Source organism: Zootermopsis nevadensis, unplaced genomic scaffold (genome assembly GCF_977971745.1).
Source record: "Zootermopsis nevadensis isolate Lab colony 2312 unplaced genomic scaffold, Znev_1.0 Znev_ptg000032l, whole genome shotgun sequence".
In the NCBI taxonomy this organism is placed as follows: Eukaryota; Metazoa; Arthropoda; class Insecta; order Blattodea; family Termopsidae; genus Zootermopsis; species Zootermopsis nevadensis.
This window is the reverse complement of record NW_028259164.1, coordinates 4,012,077-4,037,009: the sequence shown is the minus strand read 5'-3', so window position 1 is coordinate 4,037,009 and position 24,933 is coordinate 4,012,077. Positions and strand designations below refer to the sequence as shown.

Sequence of the window (24,933 nt, the reverse complement as noted above, 5' to 3'; positions counted from 1 at the left end):
ATTCGCTATGCTGGCCTCAGGTTCCTCGTAAGTGCTCATTTGCAGACACAAGATCCTCCGGGCAACAACGTCGCCCGATTTATGAATTAAGTCGAATAAAAGAGAATCAAGACATCCTGACTCGGCAGAACTAGAAAGACACAGCTTAACGAAGTGGACTTGGTTTCTCTCAGACAATTTGACAGGACGCCAAAGCTGTCCCCAACACACTTTCACTAGGAGCAGCCGACACCCGACAATTCCAGCAGAATTCTCAATGGCAACTGGGAAAAAAAGGTATTTTGACAGTGCAGACAGAAACATTCTCTTGGCACTTGCAAATGTGGCGACAACCATTAGGTGCACTGCAGGCAGGTAGATCGCTTAGACTCTCAGCCGAAGTCTATTTGCAGCAAGATAAAATCCAACACTTGTTTGACTGACTGACGCAATGAACCACGCTTCGCGTGAAGTGTTCACAGCCTCACGCACGCAGTCAGCCAGGTCCCTAGCACGAAGGACTCTTAACAAAAATTGCCCAGCCCTTCCTCGTGACAAGAAATTCATAATCACGGCGAAAACGTTACAGTTTATCATATCGATTCACAAATACCAAATCGACACCTGAAAACAAACAAATATCTCATAAGAGTGGTGACCAACATTTCAGTTCGGCTGCTGGACATCTGACGGCAACGTCTCACGCGGTTGTACTCAGGTCAGACGCGAATACTTGGAACTAAAAGCAGATCTGTGTAGCACTGGACCGGTCGCAGCCTCTTCAGCATCAGGCAAGAAAGAACCACTAGGACCGGTTGAAGTCAGGATTTCATTGCGTGTGGTACATCTGCCGCTTACGGGTGAGATTTAACAAGAGACGTGCTTGAGGCATCAGCCGAAACGACGGACGTGAATAGTCAAACAGGCCAATACAAGATATCACATTATTAATTACAGTCTAAATGCTCATTTTTTTACCTTTCGTTGTTAGTACTCGGCATTCAACGGGGCTCACATTTGCAATCTGTCATTTTGTTATTTAAAGATAGCCTAATAAAAATAACATATTAAGCATATGCAGTGGATTCCTGTTAATTGGGACACATCGGGACTTGAACACTTGGGCCGAATTAAGCGGCTTTCTTAATTATGCGAAGCTCCACGTAAAGAGTTAAAAGGGTTCGTTCTTTAAGATTTGTCCCAAACAAAAGGCTGCCCGGATTAACCGGAATCTACTGCATTACACACATCAATGTGATTGTTATTTCACATGGGACACAATCGCTCAAAACATTCCATTTATTCTGCTGCATACGAGAGTCTACCCCCAAACCCTGTTCCATTTTCACCAGTTTTAATATTATCCTCGTTATCTACGGGTCAAACATCTTCTCATCTACCGCCATCACACAATCTGACAACAAACCCGTCTTCCTCGGGGTTGGTACGCTGCAGCCAGTCCTAAGCTCGTTCTTACAAGAAGTGGAACTTACCACCAGCGACTTATCCAGGGCCACGGAGTGTTTTCCTACATGCGCGCTGTTCGAGTGTCACTGATAAACCCACACGCACACAAAAACGTCGAATGTTTATTGAAACTGTTCCCTTGCAAACAAACAAACACGTTCGAGAGACATCTGCAAATATGATAAGCGTTTTCTTTCCGAAAACCCTGAGAACGAAACAGAAACACACAGCACGAGCAACCAACCTTCGTCTCCCTACGTCCTTGAGCGTAGACTGAGTCGCCGGCCAAGTCGTAGTGCTTGCCTTGCCCGCTCATGCCCCCTCCCGCCTCATCTGGACCGGTAGAGACGCTGCATCCCCCCTCCCCCCCTCCAAGCCTCGACAGCAACAAACAGCATCACGGTTGTACCGTGCCTGCCAGGTACAGCCACACCAGAAAGCAGATTCACCCGCAGCGTCATTGTTTTTTCTCGTTGTCTCGGCAACTGCAATTAGCGTTGCATACGACGCGCCCAATGCAGGTCTCGAGACCACGAGGTCTTAAACATGCGGTGCATTTGCCCCGACCCACGCAATGTCTTCTAAAGCTGGCAATTTGTGCCCGTGACTAAATCACGGGGGCGGAGGCACCTTCAGCTTCTGATAGACGTAACAGCTCGGAACCCAACTTGTCAGAAGCGCCCTTAAGAAGCACGTAGAAGCTTCAAGCTTCGCCACGTACCTCCACGCCCCCATACACTCTCACGACATAGCGTGTGCACTGTAATGGCCTCTCGCGGTCCGTGCGACCTCGAGGTCTGGAACGCAGACTCAGCTAGACGCAAGTGGATCACGCATTGCGTTCGGAGTTGGAGGAGCGCGCAATGCCGGCAAAAACATCAACAGCTCAGAATTAGCCGCGTCCGGGCAAGGTTGCGCTCCGGATTTGGAAGATGCGAACAGATATAAGCGCAAGCGATCTCTGGTTAGCAGAGAGAACGTAAACACGACGTGTCTTTAAACCACCGACACGCTTCGGGAAACCTGCACGTACACAAGATGGGCTGCGGATTCCAAGGCCGCCCACACATTCGAGCAACCATGAGATAAATGAACACGACAAGGCATCCTACACTCCGCCCTGAAGATGGCTGCATCTGACAGAGTCGTTCCAGAACTACCTCATCGCGTCTTCCCTACGAGGGCCAGTTGGGCCCTTTCTAACGGAGACGGACTTGTTTTTTAAACATGTCTCGCGGGAGCTTCGGCTGCTAGGGGTAAAGGCGGACGCATCTGCTGAAACAACACTCATTCGACGTTCTCAGACCCAAAAGCCAACGACGAATCACGGATCTAGAAGGAGGCGGACTTGATCGCATTCGGGGGCGTCCACCAGGTAGCAGTGCTCCCGCGGTTGTCAGCCAGACGGCGTAGGAGGTCAAACTGACGGACACCTCAGATGCAGTGGCTGTCAAGTTGAATCCCTCCTCCAGGTCGGAGGAAGACCGACACTGGACGACGTGAGTGTTCTGGAATGCAAATTGTAACGGCGCAGCTCGACACGAGACAATGGCGTCCTTCATTTCTTGCGGGTACGGCAGCTCGCTGCTTTACCGGCGCCAGAACAGAGCCTTCTTTCATTACAAACCGCACTTTTCCTTCGGTTCTCTTTTTTTCGAGTCTCCTCTGCGGGCCCCTAAAGATGACCGTACTCGGCTCTTTCACTTGTGTAACTGACAGGTTACGCCTACAAACAGTGTTGCCACACTTCTCTTTCCTTAACCCCAAGAAACCACCAAGGCAAAGCGAAAACAGCCGAGTGATAAACCCCGGCCACGTGACACAAAAACTCGGTCGGCAAATCTGTTTCTTTGGTTCTGTGGCAACCAAAGCCTGAGACGTTTTCGCCAAGGAAAAACCCGGAATCAACGTCCCATGTGTTTTGTTACCTCGGAGAGCGGAGGGAGGGGGAGGGGGAGTCGGGATCAGGTGATGCGGGGCTTTGGTGGTGGTGGGGGGGCGGTGGTACCCTGACTGTGGTCACACCAGCAGACCAGAAAAAAACACCAGCTAAAGCAACGGCGTGAACCACATCCAAAACCTGCTGCAATGAGAAATGCAGGGAAGCAGGAACAGATCAGAGGATAACATTAAGATAGATCCTGGGGCTGTTCACTAGATTAAATTGGCTCAGGGCAGAGAACAGCGGCGGCCTCTTGTGGACACGCGTATTCACTGAATGTCGGTTTAATGAGCATTCCATCAGGAGGATTCTGTCTGACGTCTTTCCCGACCCTGAAATCAGCAGAGCTACACAACGCAGGCAATGGCTTTCCTCAGGCACAGTCAAGTAATTGACGTCTTTTATGGAACTCGATGGTTCATCACAGCTCGTCACAAACCAAATTCTGAGCAAGACCAAGGCAGTCCACGTCCTCACGCCGTATTTCAATAAGATGTATTTTAATATTATCCTCAGTTTTTTAACTAAAGTTGTCGAGTGTCTGAGCACGTCTCATGCCCCATTCGTGCTACGTGTCCCGCTTATCTCATTCATGACAACTGCTAAAGAGCGACACAGATTACGAAGTTCCTTGCTACGTAATTCTCTGCATTTCGCTACTCTGCTTTGCTGTGAGCGGTCACAACTCTCTCACCACCCCCTGTCGGCTGTGCGGGACTGACGACATGAACCCGGTCATCTGCCGTGTGTACTTTTCGTTGTCCTGGTAACGGACTACGTGACGAGGGTAACGTGCGATTATCTTCGTCAGATCGTGACGAAATGACTCGCAGAATTCGCACAAACCTTATCGACAGCGATCGATCCCTCCGAGACACCTCCACAGTCCAGACCGAGCAAGCCGGTGCAGCGGCAACGTTGGCGGGGTGGAGGGTTCCGGTTCGACTCTTGCTCGAGGTACCACTCCATCCTACATGATTCTCCTCAGTCACTGCAAACTGAACATGTCACCACTACCCGTCATTTGTAATTATATCCGCAGTTGATATAGCGTCGTTAAATAAACACTGATTATCAACCAGAGGCCCGTCGATTCGTTTGGTGCGAGGGTCACAAGAAAAGATAAACCAAAAGAAATTTCAAAGTAACTGCACGCGACAGCTGTCAGCAAAGTGACTGAAGTCCGGCGGGGACCGCGTGTGCAGCCGCCGCATCTTACGTCACAACGACGACCAGCCAGTGTCCAGGGTGCGGAGGCGACCCTCGTCCACACAGACACCGCTGTCTCGGGATGAGGATTAAATGGAAGTCTGACGAGGCCTGATATTGTGTGACTTGTCTCGGTCGGTACACGAGCCGCCGGCGGTTCGCTTGCCACTTGCTGCCACGTTTTCACTAAGCACACAAACTTCTTCCAGTCCGTGACCGAATGACTACCGGAGCGGTATAATTCAGGTCACATTTTCCTTGGTTACAGGTTTCGCTCGCTTCTACTCGTTGCTTGACTGTCGGCTTGCTTTCGGGGAGAGCTACGAGTTCTTCTCTCGAATCCTCTGGCTGGAGCACTGACGGACTAATTGAGCCATCCAACACCTGTTACTCTCTTCCGGCTGCACAGGCCGACGACTGTTAACAGAGCAATGACATCGGAAAGGAGTAGCAAAAGAGAAATCCGGGAGGGGCGTTTCTCGAGGCACTCCCTTACATTTTGGAACCAATTGAAAGCAGCAGCCTCTCTTGAGATGCTGATGGTCAGCTGGAAGTGGAAAGATCAGTTCTGTGTTCTTATAATCCATCGTTCCATCTACGTCTTGGTCTCCCAAGTGACCATCTCCCGCCGCCTGGCCAATTACGAATTAAGTGGCAGGGTCTTCAGAGATCCAACAAAGCGACAGGTAACTGAATGTTAATACTGACTTCATTTTATATAATTTTCTTTGGAAGAAGTTAATTTTTTTTACAAAACTCAGTAATGATCCTTGGGAGTTTTCTCTCACACTTCGCTGGATGTGAGCACAAACCACAGGAGGTTCGCTTCAGAAGTTTGGCTTATTTCTGGTGGACTTGGCTCCTTCATGCGCTGGGCTGCAGTTTCATCCGTTTCTCCGTTTCTGGTCTCGTTGCTAGGCGACCACGTGCAGCGAAAAGGTCCAGAATTTTCGAAATCTCTGTTATTTCATAAAATCCGCGTCTGCCCGTCTCGATCAGCCGTTCATTTCCTTGGAAAGCAAAAAGCCTGATGCGTGTACAGTCACTGCTGAAATGTTTGCCACGTACTTTCAAGCAAGGAGTTTTGTCATGGACTGTACGTGAACAATCCACTTGACTTCGAGATATGCAACCTGCAGTAACGGAACTGGTTGAGCGCGTGTTGAGGCTCATTTTTTCCCCTCCAATGAAACAAAACGAGACAAAAGAAAGAATTAAAGCCATTGGAACCAAACAGAAGTAGGCGGGTGACAGGACACGATGTGGGGGGAGGGGGGCCTGAGACGAGGCGCGGGGTCGGCATCAGCACATGTGGCATTTAAAAGGTCCATTTTCACGTCGCAAGACAGGAACTGCATCAAAATCACGAAGCTAAATTATCTGGACAGGGTGAAAATTTAAGAATCGCAAAAATTTACAGTGCAATTCCTTGAGGTCGTCTTCTTTGACGACGAAAACGATTCCGCTAAATGCACACATGCTCCACGTCACGGAACGAGGAAAGTGGACATTCCATCTTAACACTTTTGTACCTGCAGCTCAACATTTCTTGTTATTTGTTTTTATGTGTCGACGCAGAGAGAGCAGTGGCGCCAGTCGGCCGCCTCGCGCTTAAGGGCTTCAGAGGAATGGAGTAGACTTCGCGAAGTTACTTACGCGAAGAGGTTTCACTGCGGTGGGGTGGGAGAAACTAGCACAACGAGACGCAGACACAAGTATAATATTAAAATGGGCCGTGCAAGGGTGGACGCAGCTCCCGCCTTAAGGCCGAGATTTGAAGTCAGTACCTCCTGACCACAAAGAAAAATACAGCAGCAGGCCACACTCAAACAAAGATTAAAAACAATTCATGTCTGTAATCCAGCAGAATTAATCGCGACAAAGCAACTGCAGCCTTTTTCCTCAGTCACTTGCTTCCGAATGCCAATGAAATTCATCATTCCAATTGCATTTCGGTGCGACCCAAAAACCCACCCGAATGGAGCGACGAGGCGGAACGCGTCTCATAAAACTCTGCTGTTACGTGGGCGAGGAATGAGCGCGGAACAGACACCCGGGGTGCAGTAGCTGCCGACGTTACTGAATAAGCAGCCGCAGACAACCGACAAGAGGTGGTCCTGTGTTTGGAGTTGGACGAGGGCAAAGATGGAATTTGGACTGGAGAGCTCGCAACTTCTGAAGGAAGACCCCAGACGGTCTCGTCCCGCTGTGATCGATGGCCGATGAGGCGGCAGACTGACAAATACAAGGAAAAATGACTATCTTACTCCATCGAGAATAAGGCGATTATTTCTGAAATTGAACTGCTGATTACACGCTGACAATAGGCTGCCTTATCACAAAAAAATTTCGTAAAAATCTTAGATAAACCAGCGATTGGGAAATCGTATTCGCGAGATCCGGGGTTCACACCTCACCTCAGAGACAGCCTTTTCTACCGAGGCTTTCAGAAATTACCTTCAGTCACTCTACGGAAAACGCTGGAACTTAAATTTTAACCTGGACCGCCTCCTTCCACATCCTTTCCAACTGATTACTCGCTTACCTACCAACTTGTCATTCAGCGCTACTTAGTGTGAGTTGTTAAAAGCGCCGTTGAACAACGAGGCCTAGAGGAAAGGTTTTTTGTCGAATTGTGAGATCAATACAGAAGAAAATTGCAGGCCCATTACGCCCTAAACTCACGTAAGTGTCACTTCGGTAGAAAATATGTAAATTTCGGTTTTTATACTCACGGAACGAAATTAACGCGACTGAAGGAGACACGAAGTCAGCGATGAAGGAATTTAAGAAAAAGCGTAAGCCGAGGGCCAGGCACGGCAGGAAGAAAGGCGGAAGGTAGAACTTTAGTCGAAACAGGTCACGGGATTGATGCGTCGCCGAAATAAGTAGACGACGACTGACTTTGGTTTCCGAGCGATAAAGTAGCTCCTCGCATACGCCACCGATTACCCCACCACAGGCAAGGCATCAGTCTGGCCTCTAGCAAGTATATCTGCACCCTCTCGTAGCCCAGCTCCGTCCATCTTTACTTTCTGTGCTCACCAGTTCCTATAAAATGTTACTTCAATTCTGCTCTCCGTTCTAGAGCCCACAGCGCCTGATCCACTTCCCATGCGCCGCTGTTCACCAAATTTAAGACTGGCTGTGGCCTTTATCTCTTCCACAGAAAAGTCAACAGCAAACACCAGGCCCTTCCCAGTTAATCCCTTTATCTGTCTCCCGGCACACAGCAAAGGCGACGCTTTCCATCGGTTCAACAGCCAACTGCGCCCAACAAACGCGACTCTGCTGCTAAGTTCCGACAGCGTAAACCCGCGGCCCGCAACTCGCGGCCGATGCGACGAACAAAATGGCGTTCTTCGAATCACACACTGAAAGTCTTTGCGTCTATTGTGAACTCCGTGAAGCCAGCGTTCTCTTCAAACACCTCACGGTTGCTCAGCTGTTCAAGAAATCCCTGCCTTTTATGAACCACGCCGGTTTATTACCATGTTCACAAAAAAACAAAAAAACATTTCTATCCTGAGCCAGAAGATCCAGTCCACATCTTCCGCCCCTATTTTCCTGAAATCCACTTTAATATTATTCTCCTATCTATTACGTCAGGTCTTCCGTGTAACCTCCACCCTTCATGAATATTACCCCAAATTTTGTACGTATTTCTCATCTCGCCCTTGCTCCGACTGAATCATCCTAATAATATTTTGTGAATCTCCTCATTACGTGGTTTTCTTCAGCCCCTCTCACTTCATCCCTCTCTGTAGGAGCACTTCCTTCATTAACACAGCAAAGACTTCATCACAGACCTGGACTGAAGAAGCCCTTCGAGGGCAGAAAGCAAAGAATTTCAAATCTCATAAACCAACGCCGACGTTCGTTACGAAAAGGTTTCTTAGAAAATGTTTCCACTTTAGAGCCCCACTCGCCCTCACTTTTCCAGATGACCTCGATCAAATGCGGGGTGGAACTGAATAGGACAGGCAAGGGGTGGGGAGCCAGACGTCCATGAAGCATGATTTACTGGTCCCCGCCGTCGCTCTGCCGTACTGGAGGCATTGTCCACTGACGCCAGAAATATGGACCGCAGGTATGCCACACTAAGAAAGAAGTCACTACCGAGTTGCGTCCCGAACACGAACCTTTTGTCACAAACCGGCATCAAAATTGGTATTCAACTGTTGTTCGCCGAAGATTGCGACAAGGAGAAATTATTTACAGGCAACAAAACGGTTTTAGGTTACTATATTACATTCTTCCATTAAATGAATGGAGGTCAAAATGTCTTTTTATTGTACACACAAGACGAAAGTGATGTATTTTATGAAAAAATGTTAATGGCGGTGCCTTGTATTACAAAGGGCGAACTGCAGTAAGAATCTGGCTCACATCCTGGAGATCGGCGTTTCAAAGCCAGAGACTTGCTTGATTTTGTGGGCATGTGGCAAGAGCGCATCTAAAAGCAGAGAACAAATTAGCAACAGACGCTCGTCGCTGTGAGAACCTGAAGTCTCACACAGTTTTCCTTATTACTATCGCAAACAAGGAAAGGAACACGAAAGGAGTGAACTGTCTTGGTCGACTAAGCAACTGCCAGTTTCCCACACTTTGGTTCCAATATTTTAGATTCAGCAGCAACTTGAGCGCCATACATGATCATTCACTGGTAGGACTGCAAAATCTATTCTGCTTCGCGGTCTGAATGCACAGAATTCGTACGAAGCACAAAGCGACGAAGAAACGAAGTCAGCCGAACTGTGGGGCCATGTGACCCGCCTCATAACCTGGGAACATTAACACGTACGAGACCACAACTCTTTGTCAAGCTGAATAAAGCAACGCGGCTGGGCGACTCGACTTTGTGTGTGTCCTAGGTAACGCACCTGAGACAGCCACAAACAGTGATTTATATTCAGCAGCAGGAAGCCCCCCCCCCCCCCCTAGAAGCCCATAAAAAGTATCAGGACCCTTTCCTCCGAGGGCAGACGTCACGTGACGCCACCACTGTTCGGACTCTCGCCTCACGCGTGGGGATGATCTGATGTTATCATTCCTACTGCATCGTGAGGCGGGAAGCTTGGCCTCTCGTCCTAAGAGACGAATATACCGTCGTGTCCAATGGTGTATATTTTCCGACGTTTCGGAGAAGTTGCAAGTGGCCGTCGCACCAGTTTGAAATAGGCCACCACCTACTTGGTCTTCATGATACTTTCATCTTGGTCGACAGTAAATAACCTGTGCAGCTGAAAAAAATCGTTAAACGACATCCGAAGCGATTGATAAATACACGGGCACCATAAATGTGAGCAGCCCATACAATCGATCGATCGATCGATCGAATCGTGCGGCCAGAGTTTCAAGCAGCCAGTGCTGACTGCGTGCCATGGGTTGACAGGTCACTCAAGGTCAGTGTCTTCATTCCTGAGCCCACTCGCTGTGGCGCCTGGAGGGCTGCGCCCCACCAAAACACTGGACAAGGACACTTCAAGCCTCTGGTGCAATTAAAAGGACATCACGATTTCGTATGCGTTGGCTGTACGGAGGACGTGTTCTGGGCAGAACTGGCTAATTGGCTCTTTCGTAGGAGGGGGGGGGGGCCCAGGAAGCTGCACTTAACTTGAGAGTCCGCATGAAACAAGTTGACTGTGACGGAACGGACGCTGAGGAGGAGGACCAACTCTGACAGCAGACGTCGTCATGTCGTGGCACAACCGGTTGTAGGCCCACGGAATGCGATTTTCATGGTTTTCTTCAGTTTCTCTTCGTAACCTGTGGAGCAGTACCTTCGAAACGTTTCGACGCTGTCCGCCAAATAATCCCCGGAATCATTCTAACATATCATGACTTTTTACAAAACATACAAAGTTACGATGACGTCGTTAAATAATCAACGAGCTTGCGAAGGTGAAAATTACTGTACCGGCTTTTTAAACCCGCGTTACTTTTCATTCAGACGAAATTAGGTGATTAATGTACAGGCCGCTCTAAAAATTGTCAACCAAATTAAATACTGGGCCACAATGATTTTTCAGTCTTGCCAATGTACAAAAACGAATGTACCCAACACTCTCTAGGCCTACGTCGCACCTCGAAGGCCAGTCACACGCAGTTAAAAGCCGTGAAACAGCATCTTCCGTATTTCTAACAAGCCCTCCTGCAACTAACAGCCGCGTGTCACTCAGTTTTTCCTTCCTTAAGCTGCGAATAAGTAACCCTGGTACGTACGAACGCCCCCAGCCGGACCACAAGTTTCAATTCCAGCAATGAAGCAGTTGAAAGAGACAGGAGCGAGTGGGAATCCGCGTAAATGTACTGCATCGAACAGCTTTCGCATTAAGTGATTCTGCATTACAAGTGCAGCGTCGTACTGTCCTGGACGAAAACTGATAAGAAATTACCCAAAAAACATTTTGAGGATAAAGAAAGGGCAACCTTCAGCATTACAAGGAGGGACAGGTTTCGAAGAATGGTGACAACGATTGTCAACTGTCGTGTCTCCACCCCAGCTGTCCCAGAGCAGCGTTGCCAAATTTATTTTGTGACACCACATTCCAAACACACCTCCCCTTTTTGCAACCTTACCAAATATGCGTCCTTCTGGCACGTGGAACGGCTGAAGCGGACCGAGGGGTTTCGCGGTCTCAGGGCGGCGACGGGGTCTGTACCGAGATTTGAACCGGCGACCTCCCGACTCAAGACGGTTCGATTTCATGACATCTGCAACAATTTATGCCGACACCACGGAGCAGAAACGTTCTTGATAAGCTAGCAGTCGCTCACACAGTCAAGCAATTCCTTGCCTTCCATGGCACCAGAAGGTTCATCACCGCGTTCACAAGAGCCACACGCCATGTAGAGTGGGTCGGTTGCCTGCTAAATAAGCACAGCTGAGAAGGGGTGGTCCTTCAGGCTGAGCTTTCTTTACCGCTCAGCAAGTCCTGAAGAACTGGCAAATACACAAATTTTTAATTCGCTTGACAACGTTTTGTGTTGGCCCTCAATACCAAGTTTAATCTAAATCCGTTAGGTAGTCTGCGTTCATCTTGTGCACTTCGTGCAAAGTAAAAATGCGACCACACCAAAACAAGAAGAATCACAGGTGTTCAGATCAGGGGTGTACATGGAGCGAGTTAATCCGGCCCTCAACGCGCAATATTTCCACCAACAGGGGGAATCTGACAGACATTCTCCATACGCTTGGGCGTCTCCTGTTACAAGAAGCCTTGAGCGTGAAGCCAGTGGCTCCGGGGAAACAGGCAGACTGGAGCCCTTGCAGTGTTATCTGCAATAAATCTTAAGGACCCTCAACAGGTAGGGAAAAGCCAGACGAAGGCCCCACCCTGGGACCCATGGCGGTCACTCGCTGCTACCGGCTGGAACACCAGATCGTCAAATTGTGGATCTGAAACGTCTTTGTTCTCGCACGGCATTTGCCCACCATCACAACTTTCGGTGATGCGCTGGAATTTGTTCTATTTGTACCAGAGTACTGTCCAGCACCGCCCTCGGGATAAAGCGGACGGGGCGTGAAGGTAAACACTCAACTCCATCTGCTGCAGAAGTTGATAATAACCTCTGCGTGGTGCTGAATTAAGCAGAGGGAGAACTAAGGCGTCTTTCTGATTCGGTGTCAGGGAGCGAGTGGACTTCCTGCCGGGGACGGGCGTTCACAGAAACACGCAGGCGACCTGGTTCGAACTGGCTTACTACAACTCGCTTCATAAACTTCATAGCGTGAAATGAAAGTATGATTTTGAATCATCTGGAACGAAAACTGGTGTTTGACCGATGTCATAACTTGTCTGGAGGGCCTGAGGAGACCCACGACACACTTCAGTCATATAACAGCCGGCCTCTAGGTCGCGAATCGAAGTCGGGACTTTTCGAATAGGAAGGAGGTGTCTTCAGCGACACAAGTCCTACCGCCTCCATAATGGAATGATTAAAAGCTGAACTTCAAAGTTTAGCTTCTGCAGGTAGACACAGACAGTTGTTGGCGGAACTGACTTTCTTAACACAGCACTCACTTTACGCGAAGTTCAGACCAAACGACTCACAGTACCGAAACTGAGATAAATCTTAACAGGACTTACAAATTTAAATCACAACATTTCCTTTGGTATGGTAAATATTTAAGTAAAATGCAACAAGCAATGACGCCATCAGGTCTGCAATAGACGAACAAAAGGCCCGAGACACTGTATTTGGAAAACACGCGGCTTTGCACTCAGTTCCTGCTGTATTTTCGGGTCTAGGAGCCTGACGTTGACAGGAAGGGCCGGGCCCATTAGCCCCGATACCATCGCTCGTGATCACGTGACCGTGAAACAGGCCAAGAGCTGTCTACCCCCCATTATTTTTACATGCGTCCACACTCAGCCACCACTAACAATCATCAGACACAGTTGATGTAGTAGTGTTAAATATAGACCAATCAACCGCGTTCTTGGACCGCTCTACGTTCTTCCAGTTGCGTAGTTTACAGGTGTGAAAGGAGACCCGCTGTCCTGACTGAGCTTTTTCCCGATTTACCTCAGTTCGTCCGAGCAAATACCCGTATTGTACCTGAAAGGAGGCCGCGACCGGTTCCTTCCACATCTTTTCCAAATTCATCATCCACCACTGTCCGTTCATTCCACGCTGTATTGTTGGAAAGCGTCGTTAAATGAACAAAACAGAAACAGAAACGTCCCTGACAATCAACCGTCTCGCCATCTATGAGGGAACTCTCTTTGAATCCAATATTAAACAAAGACGCGCCCGCCATCTCGTGGAACCAAGTAGTACTAAGTGCTCCCACAAATTCAAGGAATATTTTCTCATTCTGTATGCGGATGATAAATACGAATTAGTCACGTCCCACTGATAATATTTAACGCTGTTCAATCAACCGTTGTTTGTAATCATACAAGTTTTATCAAAAAACCTGAAAAAGTAATCTCTAAACATGTCATCATTTGAGAAACAGAAATTTTTGTTTGTTATAATATGGCTTCAGAAAAAATAAATCCACGAAAGATGCAATTTTCTCAATTCTGGACAATGTAATTGGCCTTCTTAATGGCAAATTATACACAGCAGAATTCTTCTGGATCTGTCTGAACCATCCGACTGCACTAACAACAAAATACTCTCAGACGTGGTATCACATGTAAGCTTATACAGACCTGCCTTGCAAATAGGACCCACACAGTTCAAATAAGTCACAAAGGGATTGTTTATTGGAAAGACTGTCTCTCAAGTATGGAGTACCTCATGGCTCGGCACTTGGCTCTTTACTCTTAAATGTTAATGATATTATAAAAGAAATAGGGACCTGACAATTATCAGTGCAGGTGAAATGTCTCTTTTTTTTATTGAGAGTTAAAGTGTATTTTGATGTGAACAACTAATGTACCAACCTACTCAAATCAAATTTAATATTCTTTCAAATGAAACAAGATTTAAGGCTTTTGCTACATCTATAAATGTCCAATATGAAAGTCTGAACCACGATCTAAGTTAAACTGTACTCAATTGAAGAATTTACCTCAACCAAAAATTCTCAGCTATTTTATATACATGCAAGCTTTCATGTGCAATCATTCCGCAGTAATACAGTACCTGACTGTGAATTACTGCCATAACCATGTGATTTATATGTGTATTAGGAGCAAGTATTCTATTCTTGGCTTTAGGCATATGACGGATCTACAGAATGCAAATGAATTCTGTTCTGTTTTGAAATTCTTAACACATTTTTCCTTTCCTGTATTTTGCAACTAAAATGTAGATCTATATATTCAGTTCACAATTAGGCAGTGCTCATTTAAATAAATAAATAATTGTAGAATAAAATGTCTCTTGCTGTCAAGTTGTGCAAATCTGAAGCTGTGTAAGGAAAATTATTAAATCTGTAAGCTTCATTCTTTTACAGGGAACCCTTAAGTTTTCTTCACATATTTAGGAGCACAATGTGTAATTTCTGCAATTTGCACAAATTATTTTAATTGTACTCATTAAGTGCTATAAAAAGTTCCATAATGTAAGGTAAAATATTCTCTGAGGAAATAAAAGCTAGTTCTAAGAAAGAAGCCAATGGGATCATTAACTTACGCTACAGCACTGTTTGATGATCACCTTGGTTTTCTCCTTCTTCATTCTTCTTCCTTTCCTTTTTCTCCTTTTGGCTCATTCAGCTTTCAGCCTCCCTCTTGTTGTCAAAGAGCTCTTTGCACACTGTTACCAAGATGTTCAACACTTTCATTCTACAAATATTGGCACCATTGAAGGTGATGATGGCATCTAGTACACCAATTTTCATGATATTTAATCAACAGCTCTTCTCATAAAAGCCTCAGATACCTCACAGGCTCTCACTTTTGAAGCCTGTATATTACATTTTGTTCGTATAGTTGACAAGTTCATTACTGAACACACACACACTTTGCCACTTAACTACTCAATAGTCAGTTTCCAGCCAACTGACATGACATGGCTGAATATTGGATTATGGAACCCACTACACAAGTTTATTAAGGTTGGAAGTACCTTTCTTCACTCATCAGTCATTTAATATCTGTGCTTACGGCTCTGAATAAGTTTGGTAAATCTGGCTATCCTTAAAATGATTTCTCATTTCAGTTCCTTAAAAACACGTATATTTTATGACACACATCACAACACACATAAAACCGCCATTTTTGCATTTCGTTACTCTTTTGTTTGCCAACAGCAGGTTGATCAATAGTTCAATACATAATTTCTCTACGTAACAACACCTAACGTACCTCAAATCCCACAGTTTTTTTTTAATTAAGACCGAACAAATGAAACACATCAAGGCCAGCACTTGTAAGTTCTGCCAATGTTTGAAATTTTGAATTATTATCCACTCGCTTCCGGCCTGATTTCGTGGAGATCAACGGAAGTAAGAAAGTAAATAGAACTAATATTTGATTAAGAACGAATAGATCTAAGTGAAAGTGTGTGCCAACCAGAAAGAAAGCGAAATGCTGTTACATCAGCTGTTTTAGACCTACAGACCCGTAAAAACAATTAAGACCATAACACAGAAAAGTAATTACGTTAATTAAAATGCACCTTAAAAACTATATCCTACTAAAGAGAAGGGACATTTTTAACTCAAGAACGTCTGATACTTCCGTTTTCTTCAACAACATAAGAATAACAACATTTCTTGCAGACCTACTCCTCTGAGTAATTATTCAGTGGCGAAGGTGGCCAAGCCACGTAGCACGCACGAGGGACAGAACAAATAATCTACTAACTCCATGCAGCAGAGTCCTTCTTAGGAAGCTGACAGTTGCTCAGTTGGTCAATATACTTCCCTGTACAACTGACTTGAACGTTCATTCCCGTGTTCACGAAAGCCCGCCATCCTTTCACTGTCCTGAAACAGATTAACGCAGTCCTCACATCACACCCCATTCCCTTCATTTTAATATTATCCTCCCACCTACGCCTAGATCTTTCCAGTGGTCTCTTTTCGTCATGCTTTCCAACCAAAGTTATGCATTAAAATTAACTTCAGAGAAACAAGCTGCGAGAGTCGGGACTGGGTTTATCTGGCTCGGGACAGCGTTCAGAAACAATTTCGCTATTCGTGGCTGGGAGCAGGCGTTATCAGTCCGCGAGTGACTCAGGCAGATGGCACCCTCATCGCTGCGTTGACATCGTCTGAGCAGAGACGAAGATGAAGTCCCGCGTGTTGCGTGTCAGCCTGTCAGCACTCGCTGTGCTCCTGCTGTTGGATGTCAGCACACAGACACCGTCTGGTAATGGCGGTAAGTACGTACGTCACAGAGAAAGGTTGATTCATTGCAGGAAATTATGATCGACACTGGACAATGTCGAACACATGTTCCTTTTAAAAGAGTGCAATATTACCCCCACAAGACTAATATTTTGAGGATTTTCAATGGGTTTTGTTAGCCGCTCTGTACGCTGTAAAACAAATAACATCTTTATGTCCGTCTATCCGATCCACAATACGCATTTGGGGCGTTAGCTCTTACTGGTCCAGCAGAACTCACACACACAGACACCTTGTCCAATTGATACGCGGTACTAAAGCGGCCGGAGCCTGAAGCCAGCATCGGTTTGCCTCTGTGCCGCAGAGCATCTTCGCCTGTCTGTACTCGGCCCTCGCAAAGGCACGACGCGAGAGTTTTTTTTAGTAATTTGATTCATGAGGCGATTCGATACAGATGAAAATGTGAAGTCTGATGCATTATTAATGATTTTATTTTCTGAAATGATCGAATAAATTATTCTGGCTCTCCTTTTGCGGTGGGAATTTCAAGAGCGTGAGGAAGATGTTCATAACAACGCGAACACTGGGCTCTCTTTTTATTCGGAACTTGCTGTGGGCAAAAATCAGGAATTAATTTATCAGAGGAATTGACTGGTTGCCTGGTTACCGCTGCAGACGCCAGGCGGAAAGATGCTTCCTGCATCCGAGATAACGAGTCTCGGATTTAGATTCACTGCGCAGCGGAAGTGCGCATCCGCCCTCTCAGTACGCCATCATCGCCCACGGACCGATTATGAGACTTAGCAGAGTCATTCTTGATAAGCTGATTGTCGCTCAGATGGCCCAGAAATTCCCCGTCTTTTATGGAAAATATGTTCACAGAGGACCGCCACTGCACTCTAACGTAAGCCGGCTGGATCCAGTCCACACCCCTCACCCTTTCGCTTTGATGCCCTTTTTAATATTATCCTCCCTTTACTAAAAACCTGAACAGACGTTGGTTCGTCCTTTCTTTCGGACAGTCGTTGTCGGTTCCAGTGGCAGGTGGCGTGTCGGCGCGTCCTCCTCCTCTGGACCTGGCGTCGCGGTCACGTGGGAGCGCCAGCAACGAGAGTCGTCGGTTTGTAAGACAACTGGAGACGACGGTGGGCGGCGGCGAGGCGCGACTTCTGGGCGTCTTGAGGGTGAGTTCACCTGCTGCTATCAGCACCAAGTAGGGTCCCCACGTGACTCACTCATACACAACGTTCGAATCTTAATATGTAATGGCTCCGGAAGGCAGTTCCTATTTGAACATTCGAATTCGTAACAAAGAGAAACCCACGGATCAAAACTCCGGTCCGTCATCTGAGAGCCGTGGCCTATTTAAAACAGAATCACGACGTTTGCAGCCGGACGAGGGCTATCAGGAATGCGCGGTCCCGGGAGGCAAGACGGGACGCTGTCGCCACCTGCAGTACTGCCTCTTCGGGGAACACCGCACCTCCAACACCCTGCTCGACTACGCATGCGTCATTGAGGGTCGGTGAGTACAGCAAACACGTTCGTATTCCGATACAGTGGCTGTTCCCTTTTTCGATGATGAAATGGACACGCTGTGACAGCGACGCGCTGGAAAGAGTCCGGACCGAACGCAGAAATCATTACGCGCCGTCCACAGCGAACAGTAGACGGAAGCTTCTGGCGAAACGCGATTGAGGTCGGAACTTTTGTGAAAGCAGGAAGGGGATACGCCCTCTTCGTGTCCAGAGCTGCTCTGACATTGGCCCAAATACTTGTGAGCTACAAACACATTTGGCCTCTGCTCTGCACGTAAGAACCCTACAGACAATAAGGAACGCAGCGGCTCTGTGTTCGAACACCCGACGGATTGCATTAATCGCACCAGCTCGATAATTCACTTTGAACTCGGAATGTGGAAATATTAATTTGGTTGTCACCAACGGATGACCGTATCCTGAGTGAAATTAGAGACAAAAGAGAGCCCCAGGGCCCAGAAGAACCTGATCTTGGTGTGACGTGCGGTTTCCAGGTACGTTGGCGTGTGTTGTCCGGCGGGACAGGAGAACAGCGGCACGTCCAGCGCGGGAGGCCTTCCTGGATCAGAGGCTGCAGGTCTGCTGCCTGCCATTGACTCGGGTGTACCTGGGACATCCCCGCCCGTCAGCGATTCACAGGGCTCCACCCCACCTCAGGTCAGAGGTCAGTGTTCGTCCCTGATACGCACGGTCGGTCCCGGTTTGATGGGACGCGACCTGATAACCTCCTACAAATAGTTTCCCGATGGAAATTCTGTATTCATATCTGTTGGAACTAGTCCGAAGCGTACCTACAAATCTTAGAATTCGAGGTTTCTATTGTTTAGCGACGCACTTTCTGCCCCAGGGTGTGGGGTGAGCACAGCGGCTGGCAAGCGCGTTGCTAGCGGAGAGCCTGCAGACCCCGAAGGGTGGCCGTGGATGGTCGCACTGCTCACGGGCAAGGGTGTCCATTTCTGTGGCGGGGTGCTCATTACGGACTTACATGTGCTGACGGCCGCGCACTGCGTCCACTACAGGTACGTCCTTGCTCATTCGCCTGTTTCTGTAACCCTGGAGGAGCAACTCTTCGCTTTGCCCCAGTGGTTGGACGTCTCACAATTTATTTATTTTTTCTGAACGCGTAGAAAGTTTTCGTACTCATGTCCTGTCTTTTCAGAGATAATTTGGAGCCCATAACAGCTCGTCTGGGCGAATATGACCTCAGTCGCTTCAATGAGACTCGAGCTCAGAACTTCCAGCTGGTGGACATTCAAGAACACCCGGATTTCTCGTTCTCGACCAATGAAAACGACATCGCAGTTCTGAGGCTGCATCGGCGGGCGGCCTTCAACTCGTACATCTGGCCGGTGTGCCTGCCTCCTCCCGGCCTGGACTTGGACAGAGTGACGGCCATCGTGGCAGGTAAGCGCCACGTCTCCAAACCAGGATGTTTGTTACACATCGCTCGTTCAAACACGTGTACTGCTCTTCTTGATCACCGCCGAGAGTCGTCGATGAATTTCTGAACAACGTCGTGCCACTGTTCCTGCTTCCAGGGTGGGGCGCTACACATTACCACGGTCTACCCAGCCCGGTGCTCATGGAGGTGGCAGTGCCTGTGTGGAACCTGAGTCGCTGCCAGTCTCGTTTCACCCAACCTGTCCTGGACACAGCCCTGTGTGCGGGAGCGGAGGAAGGGGGCAGAGACGCTTGTCGGGTAGGCATCCCTCAACGCACGATGAACGCGACGCGGTCCTGTCGAGAACATTGCCTAGCGTCTTGGCGGCGAGAGAAAACATGGCTCGTCGAAGAAGTCGCCAGGGAACTGAATGACAATTGAGAACCGGGTGTTCATGTTTCGTAGGCCTTACACTTTGCCCTTTTTCCTCGTCAAAATTGCGAGAAAAGAATCAGCACCTCGCACGGGGTTTGCGTCTAATAAAATGAACTCAGATAACGAAGGGGTTTGTTGGTTACGACGATCACACTAATATTTCCGCTGGCCGACTTTCTATTATCGCCGTGGCGACGTGTTTCGCCCTCTCACAGAATCTCGTCTTTGTTGTGACTTGGAGGAAATTGCTGCCACCATCATCAGGGTTGTGAAATCAGTAAAATCCTCTGGCTTAAGTGAACACGATTCCGCAGAAGGCGGGAGATTTTTCGACCAGCTGAGCAACTGTAACTTTCTTGCTTGTCAGGGCGACTCCGGAGGGCCGCTGATGCTGCAGCTTCAAAGCGGTCGATGGGCCACAATTGGCGTCGTGTCCTGGGGCATCCGCTGCGCGGAGCCCAACACCCCGGGCATCTACACTCGTGTCAACAGTTACCTGCAGTGGATCGTCGAGAAATGCGTCGTTTGAACACCGGAATGACAAGTTGTCTCGATACACGCTGACCCAAAAGCACGTTATTAATCAAATCCATAATGGGTTTTCCAGTCTCACGACGTTAGTCTAATGAACCGATGTTACTAATTAATGTACGTACCTACAAATACGACCCTGACAGCGCGGAATGCAACATCGCTGGATAACTTGTGTAATAATCCATTCCTACGTCGAATTTCGCCAGTCTGTTCACTGACCAACGGATGTGGAAGCTGGAAAGGTTGCGTTCCGCGCTTGTCACGTAAGACAAAGATTAGAGATGAAATGGATCTTCCCAGAAAGCAAGACGCAGATGCATTACGTCACGCGAATGCTAGGAGACAGGAAGGAATGCGGGAATTGGTGACCTGAAACTGAAATAAGTTAACGCCACTTTTACGTTTAATGTTATTTATGCATCGATTTCTGGTAACAGACGTAACAATTCTCTAATTTCCTTCAGGAGTCTTCTCGGTCCACTGCTACCTTCACAGGGGGCGTGAACTCCCTTTGCACGTGACGCCCGGATTCCTCCGTCATCTGCTCCGGACTTATTCACATTTTGTTTGATATTTGCTCGATTTCTGTCTTGTGTTCAGTAGCAGACGGCGTAGGAAAGACGTCAGGTCCATTCATCAGGCGTCAATTCACGCTCCAAGACAAATTATGTTCACGAATTTAAAAACAACTGAATATTCCAACATGCGATTACATTTGCGTAACGCAGCTTTGGCGATGCAAGCAAGAGACAGTCTGAGGAATTGTTGGTACAGCCCCGGTGAAAGTAACACGCCACTTTAATCAGGTACTTTTAAAATTATTAACATTGCTATGGTTATTAACACAGTCGAGACGACCCACGTATTTCTGTACATAATCGTCTGTATTTCAAATCGATCAGGACAAATAACTAGTATAACACTGACAATGAGGCAAGACACACAAATATTCATAATGATGAACGCGTTTAAGTTGCAAAACGAAAATTTCATAAGAGTTCGTGAAACCATAATTTTCCTGGCTCCAAATTCACTTTGCCAAAAACGATGCACCGCGGTGGAACCAGGAGTAAATGTGGTTCCTGCACCACAAAATATTTCTGAACCGATACGCCGTTCGTATTAATAGGTCTGCAGATGAAATATTATTATAAAGGACAATTTATATCTTCAAAATAAATTAAAGATACGTTACGAAATCGTTGATAATTTCACATGCTGAGATTAAGTACCACTGACAACATTCTGAAGTTAACAAATGTTCCACGGCTTTGAACTAAGTTCAATTCTTACGTATTCTTCGACTTTGCAGTCCGGAGTTAACCGATCCATGGTCGTAACATTTACGACAGCTGAGTGACTGCGGTCGACTTTAAAAAGGACAAGCTCTGTGCTTTACTCAGCAGAGGAGAGAGTGACATGACTCAAGTTGAAGAACTCGATCCTTTTGAAAAGGAGACTAATTTTTGAATTTCTTCCGATTTCATACTGAAATAACAGAATTTGACACATTTTCTTATCTTAACATCACAATGGAGCTTAAATCTGAACACTTATTCTTACACTCACAAATATTTCATGTCTGGTTACAAACTGATAAAATCAAATTCGGACATCAAAAACTTGTTCCACTCTTACACAAGCTCTGACTACAAGGGACTTGCCGATTTTCTATAGCATCAGCTTTAACAGCGTTGGTTACATTTTTTGTGTTTGTTGGCAGAATCATGATTCAAACTACGGCGCTGTTCCTGGGACTGAGAGATCCTGAAAGTAGTTCGCTAGTGGTCTTCCCTGAGTGCCACCACAATAAATAATTATTAGCGTTAGAGTTTTAGGCAGGTGGCACAAGTGGATCCCGTCACAAAACTCCTCAGAGCAGATTCCCTCTTCCATCACTTATGCCAGTTCAATCCACCCCAGACTCAGTTTCTCGTCACTGAGGTCGCACAATTCACGTCTTCCACGATCCTCAGAGGAAGGGTTTCTAGTGCGGGACGTCAGAAAAGCTTCTAGCCCAAGGGCCACTGTCAGCGAAGTTGTTATGAACTGTTACAACAGATCTAAATCAAAACGATCAAGCCTACTGTACGTACACCAGGGGTCTCAGTTTCAACTTTACGCGCTAATGTCCTTGGACAGCAAAGGCGTCGCGGCGTTTGGCCTCGGCGTGTGAACGACGCTGTTCAGCTTGTGAGCGGCGGCGGGCGCCGTATTGTTACCTCTGCTGTTGCTTTTGTTTGATTTGGGCGACGAAGCACTTCCGGTTCTACTGGAGAGGACGGGCAGCGCCGAAAAGGACACCGAGTACGCGGGGGCGGGGGCGGGGGCGGCGTCCGAAGCTGCGACGACGCTGCTCGCTGCGTTGGCGACGCCAGCCGCGCCCACCGCGTTCGAAAGGCACGGCGTCTTCTCGCCAAGGAGCCAGTAGGTCGTGACCTTGCCCTTTCCCTTAAAGAAAAGGACAGAACAACATCAACACAACCTCCCAGTTGTTAAGAGCGAAACAGAGGCTTAAAAAGTCCGGATTTCAGGCTCTGCCAGCGGTAAGGACGTTCATGTGGTCTTCTAGACAGCATAAGTCCGTGGACTTGTAGGTAGACAACTGCGTTTCAGAGGAACATACTGCCTCCGTCTTCAGACCCGAATGCTTCAAGAGAACACGCGAACAACCGCAAATGAGGAAACGTTTCTTACCTTCATCTCCACTTCACCTCGCAGTTCCAATTCAAATGATCCAAAAGTGTCCAGAACTGCCTTTGTTTTGGGGCTCACGTGGATTTTAAGGGCTGGAAAAACAAAACACACGAAATTTGCAGACAAACGTCAGTAAAAACAAAGTGACTTATGTTTTTGTGCTGTGGTACAAAGCAACAGCTGTAATGAGGGAACACCAGAGGCACGGGAGGTTTTCTCGGGGCTGAGCCGCGGAGCGACAGCAGCTGATACTCACGCAAGCCGTTCGACTCCATGCGGGAGGCCGTGTTCACTGTGTCGCCGAAGAGACAGTAGCGAGGCATCTTGTGGCCGACGACACCCGCCACGCACGGACCTGCGCACAGAGCAGTGGGGAGTAAGCGAGGCTCAGAGACCTCGAAGGTTCACACTACAGGCAGGCAACTCCGAAGGTGGAGGCGGCACGTTCCTCAGAGACGATCGTAACCTAACCTAACCTACCTGTGTGCATTCCAATGCGCAGTTTCAGTTGGTCCGAGGGCCTGTGTCGGATTGTGAACCCACGGACTGCCGACAGCAGAGCCAGCGACATGCGCGCAATCTCCCGCGCATGCGCGGTCCCGTTGCGCACTGGCAGGCCAGACACCACCATGTACGCGTCTCCTATGGTCTCCACCTGAGGGCAGCACAGGTCAAGTCACGCGTTGTCTCACAAGCACTGCTACGTCATTAACACCATCCTGAAGAAGGAATCTCCTCCGAGGAGTTTTGTGGTGGGTCTGGTATGTAGTACGCACGGAGAAATGCTCACAAAATTTCAGTCGGAAAACCTGAAGGGAAAAGATGTTTGGGAGACATCGGCGTAGATGGGAGGATAATATTAAAGTGGATATTCATTGTTCAGATGGGAGGGTGTGGACTGGATTCATCTGTACCAGGATACAGACCGGTGGCGGGCTTTTGTGAAGACGATAATGAACTCTGTTTCCATAAAAGGCAAGTACAAATAGCTATAACACATTTTAAGTTTTCCAGTGCTCGTGTACTGGACCTATACATGGATTCAGACCTCATAAAAATGAAACAACTATAAAGTTAATTAGAAATATGTTCAAGTCAGATCTACGACAGAGCAGATCACCGGCATTTTATATCAACCAATAAGACGCTTGATACGTCATGACACTCCGTGGCAGTGGTTCCCAAACCGCAGCACGCAACCCGCCTGTTTTCGATATTCAGGATACGCCAGTATCGTCTGCAGGGGACTAATCCGTCGTCTTCGCATCGCAGCGCTAAACCAGGAACACGGAAGAGTGTCTCAAAATGCAAATTAAACTGAAATAAAATTCCGCAGGATGAGCGACGCTGTTAGTTCTGACGAAAAAGACAATTTGGATCGTGAACAGCAAACAGTCGTTTATCTTCGTGTCGAAGCTTCAGTTCGGGAAACACTGCCACGGTTAGAAACAGAAGCCAAGTTCTGGAATTCCATTCTAAGCACAGGACGCTGAAATATTTAACTTATGCAGATTTATATGAACTTTTATAATTCTCAGTACTCGAGTAATGGCACTGCAAAGCCGTCAGTTGGTTGAACGCAAACAAAACTTTACTTTACCACGAGTAAAATGCAGCAGTGATGCTGAATCTGTGGTCACAAACAAATTAAAGTTCACCCACGAGAACGCAGGGAAATTTCTCTGAAGCGAGTTGGTAGTGCAGAAGAATAGGAAGTCTGAAAAATATGTTTTTTAATTACGTAAACGATAGATAAATAATGAAACTGGGTGGCAACAAATTTTCGGCGCCCGAAAGTTCGCGGCAAAGATTCAGCATCACTGGACAGAAAAGGAAGAAAGATTTGCTGGCTACCTTGTACACGTCGAAGTTTTCGATAATGGAGTCGAAGCAGGAATACAGGTCATTCAAAAGATCCACCACCTGGAAAAAATAAACCCACGGGAAGAAATCGCAAACTCCACGGCCATGGACTTACGTTTGTGAATAAAACCAG

General features: G+C 47.4%; 3 protein-coding genes across 15 annotated transcripts in view; 1 reads left to right on the top strand and 2 right to left on the bottom strand.

The window, feature by feature from the left end:
* The window catches only part of Sema5c (Semaphorin 5c), a 48,029-nt gene extending 32,722 nt beyond the window's left edge, over positions 1 to 15,307 (bottom strand). The window contains exon 1 of one of the 3 annotated variants that reach the window (XM_087359666.1): positions 14,693 to 15,307. Coding sequence is in view for 1 of the 3 variants with exons in the window: in XM_087359665.1 (XP_087215791.1) it covers positions 14,717 to 14,771 (55 nt within the window). In the remaining 2 variants the exon portion in view is untranslated. Of the gene's footprint in view, positions 1 to 1,472; positions 1,739 to 14,692 lie in introns of those variants that run through there. The other 2 variants (XM_087359665.1, XM_022059684.2) reach the window with 2 other exon arrangements.
* Positions 15,308 to 16,229: 922 nt separating this feature from the next.
* Positions 16,230 to 21,439, top strand: LOC110827778 (venom protease). 2 transcript variants are annotated; one of them, XM_022059768.2, is made up of 8 exons: positions 16,230 to 16,383; positions 17,391 to 17,536; positions 17,744 to 17,877; positions 18,385 to 18,554; positions 18,738 to 18,909; positions 19,050 to 19,294; positions 19,429 to 19,589; positions 20,074 to 21,439. In XM_022059768.2, the coding sequence occupies exons 1-8, from the start codon at positions 16,293 to 16,295 to the stop codon at positions 20,233 to 20,235; spliced, it is 1,281 nt and encodes a 426-aa protein (XP_021915460.1). In that variant the 5' UTR covers positions 16,230 to 16,292; the 3' UTR covers positions 20,236 to 21,439. The 2 variants fall into 2 exon arrangements, with proteins under 2 accessions (XP_021915460.1, XP_021915461.1); XM_022059769.2 differs by having other exon boundaries at positions 16,275 to 16,383; positions 17,375 to 17,536.
* LOC110827775 (atrial natriuretic peptide receptor 1) overlaps positions 20,636 to 24,933 on the bottom strand; it is an 85,000-nt gene continuing 80,702 nt past the window's right edge. For 9 of the 10 annotated variants that reach the window (XM_087359662.1, XM_022059756.2, XM_022059760.2 and 6 more), the window contains 5 exons: positions 24,792 to 24,860; positions 23,418 to 23,592; positions 23,194 to 23,292; positions 22,938 to 23,029; positions 20,636 to 22,691 (listed from right to left, as the gene is read on the bottom strand). In XM_087359662.1, coding sequence (XP_087215788.1) covers positions 22,359 to 22,691; positions 22,938 to 23,029; positions 23,194 to 23,292; positions 23,418 to 23,592; positions 24,792 to 24,860 — 768 coding nt within the window. In that variant the 3' untranslated portion in view covers positions 20,636 to 22,358. The remainder of the gene's footprint in view (positions 22,692 to 22,937; positions 23,030 to 23,193; positions 23,293 to 23,417; positions 23,593 to 24,791; positions 24,861 to 24,933) is intronic. The other variant, XM_087359663.1, reaches the window with a different exon arrangement.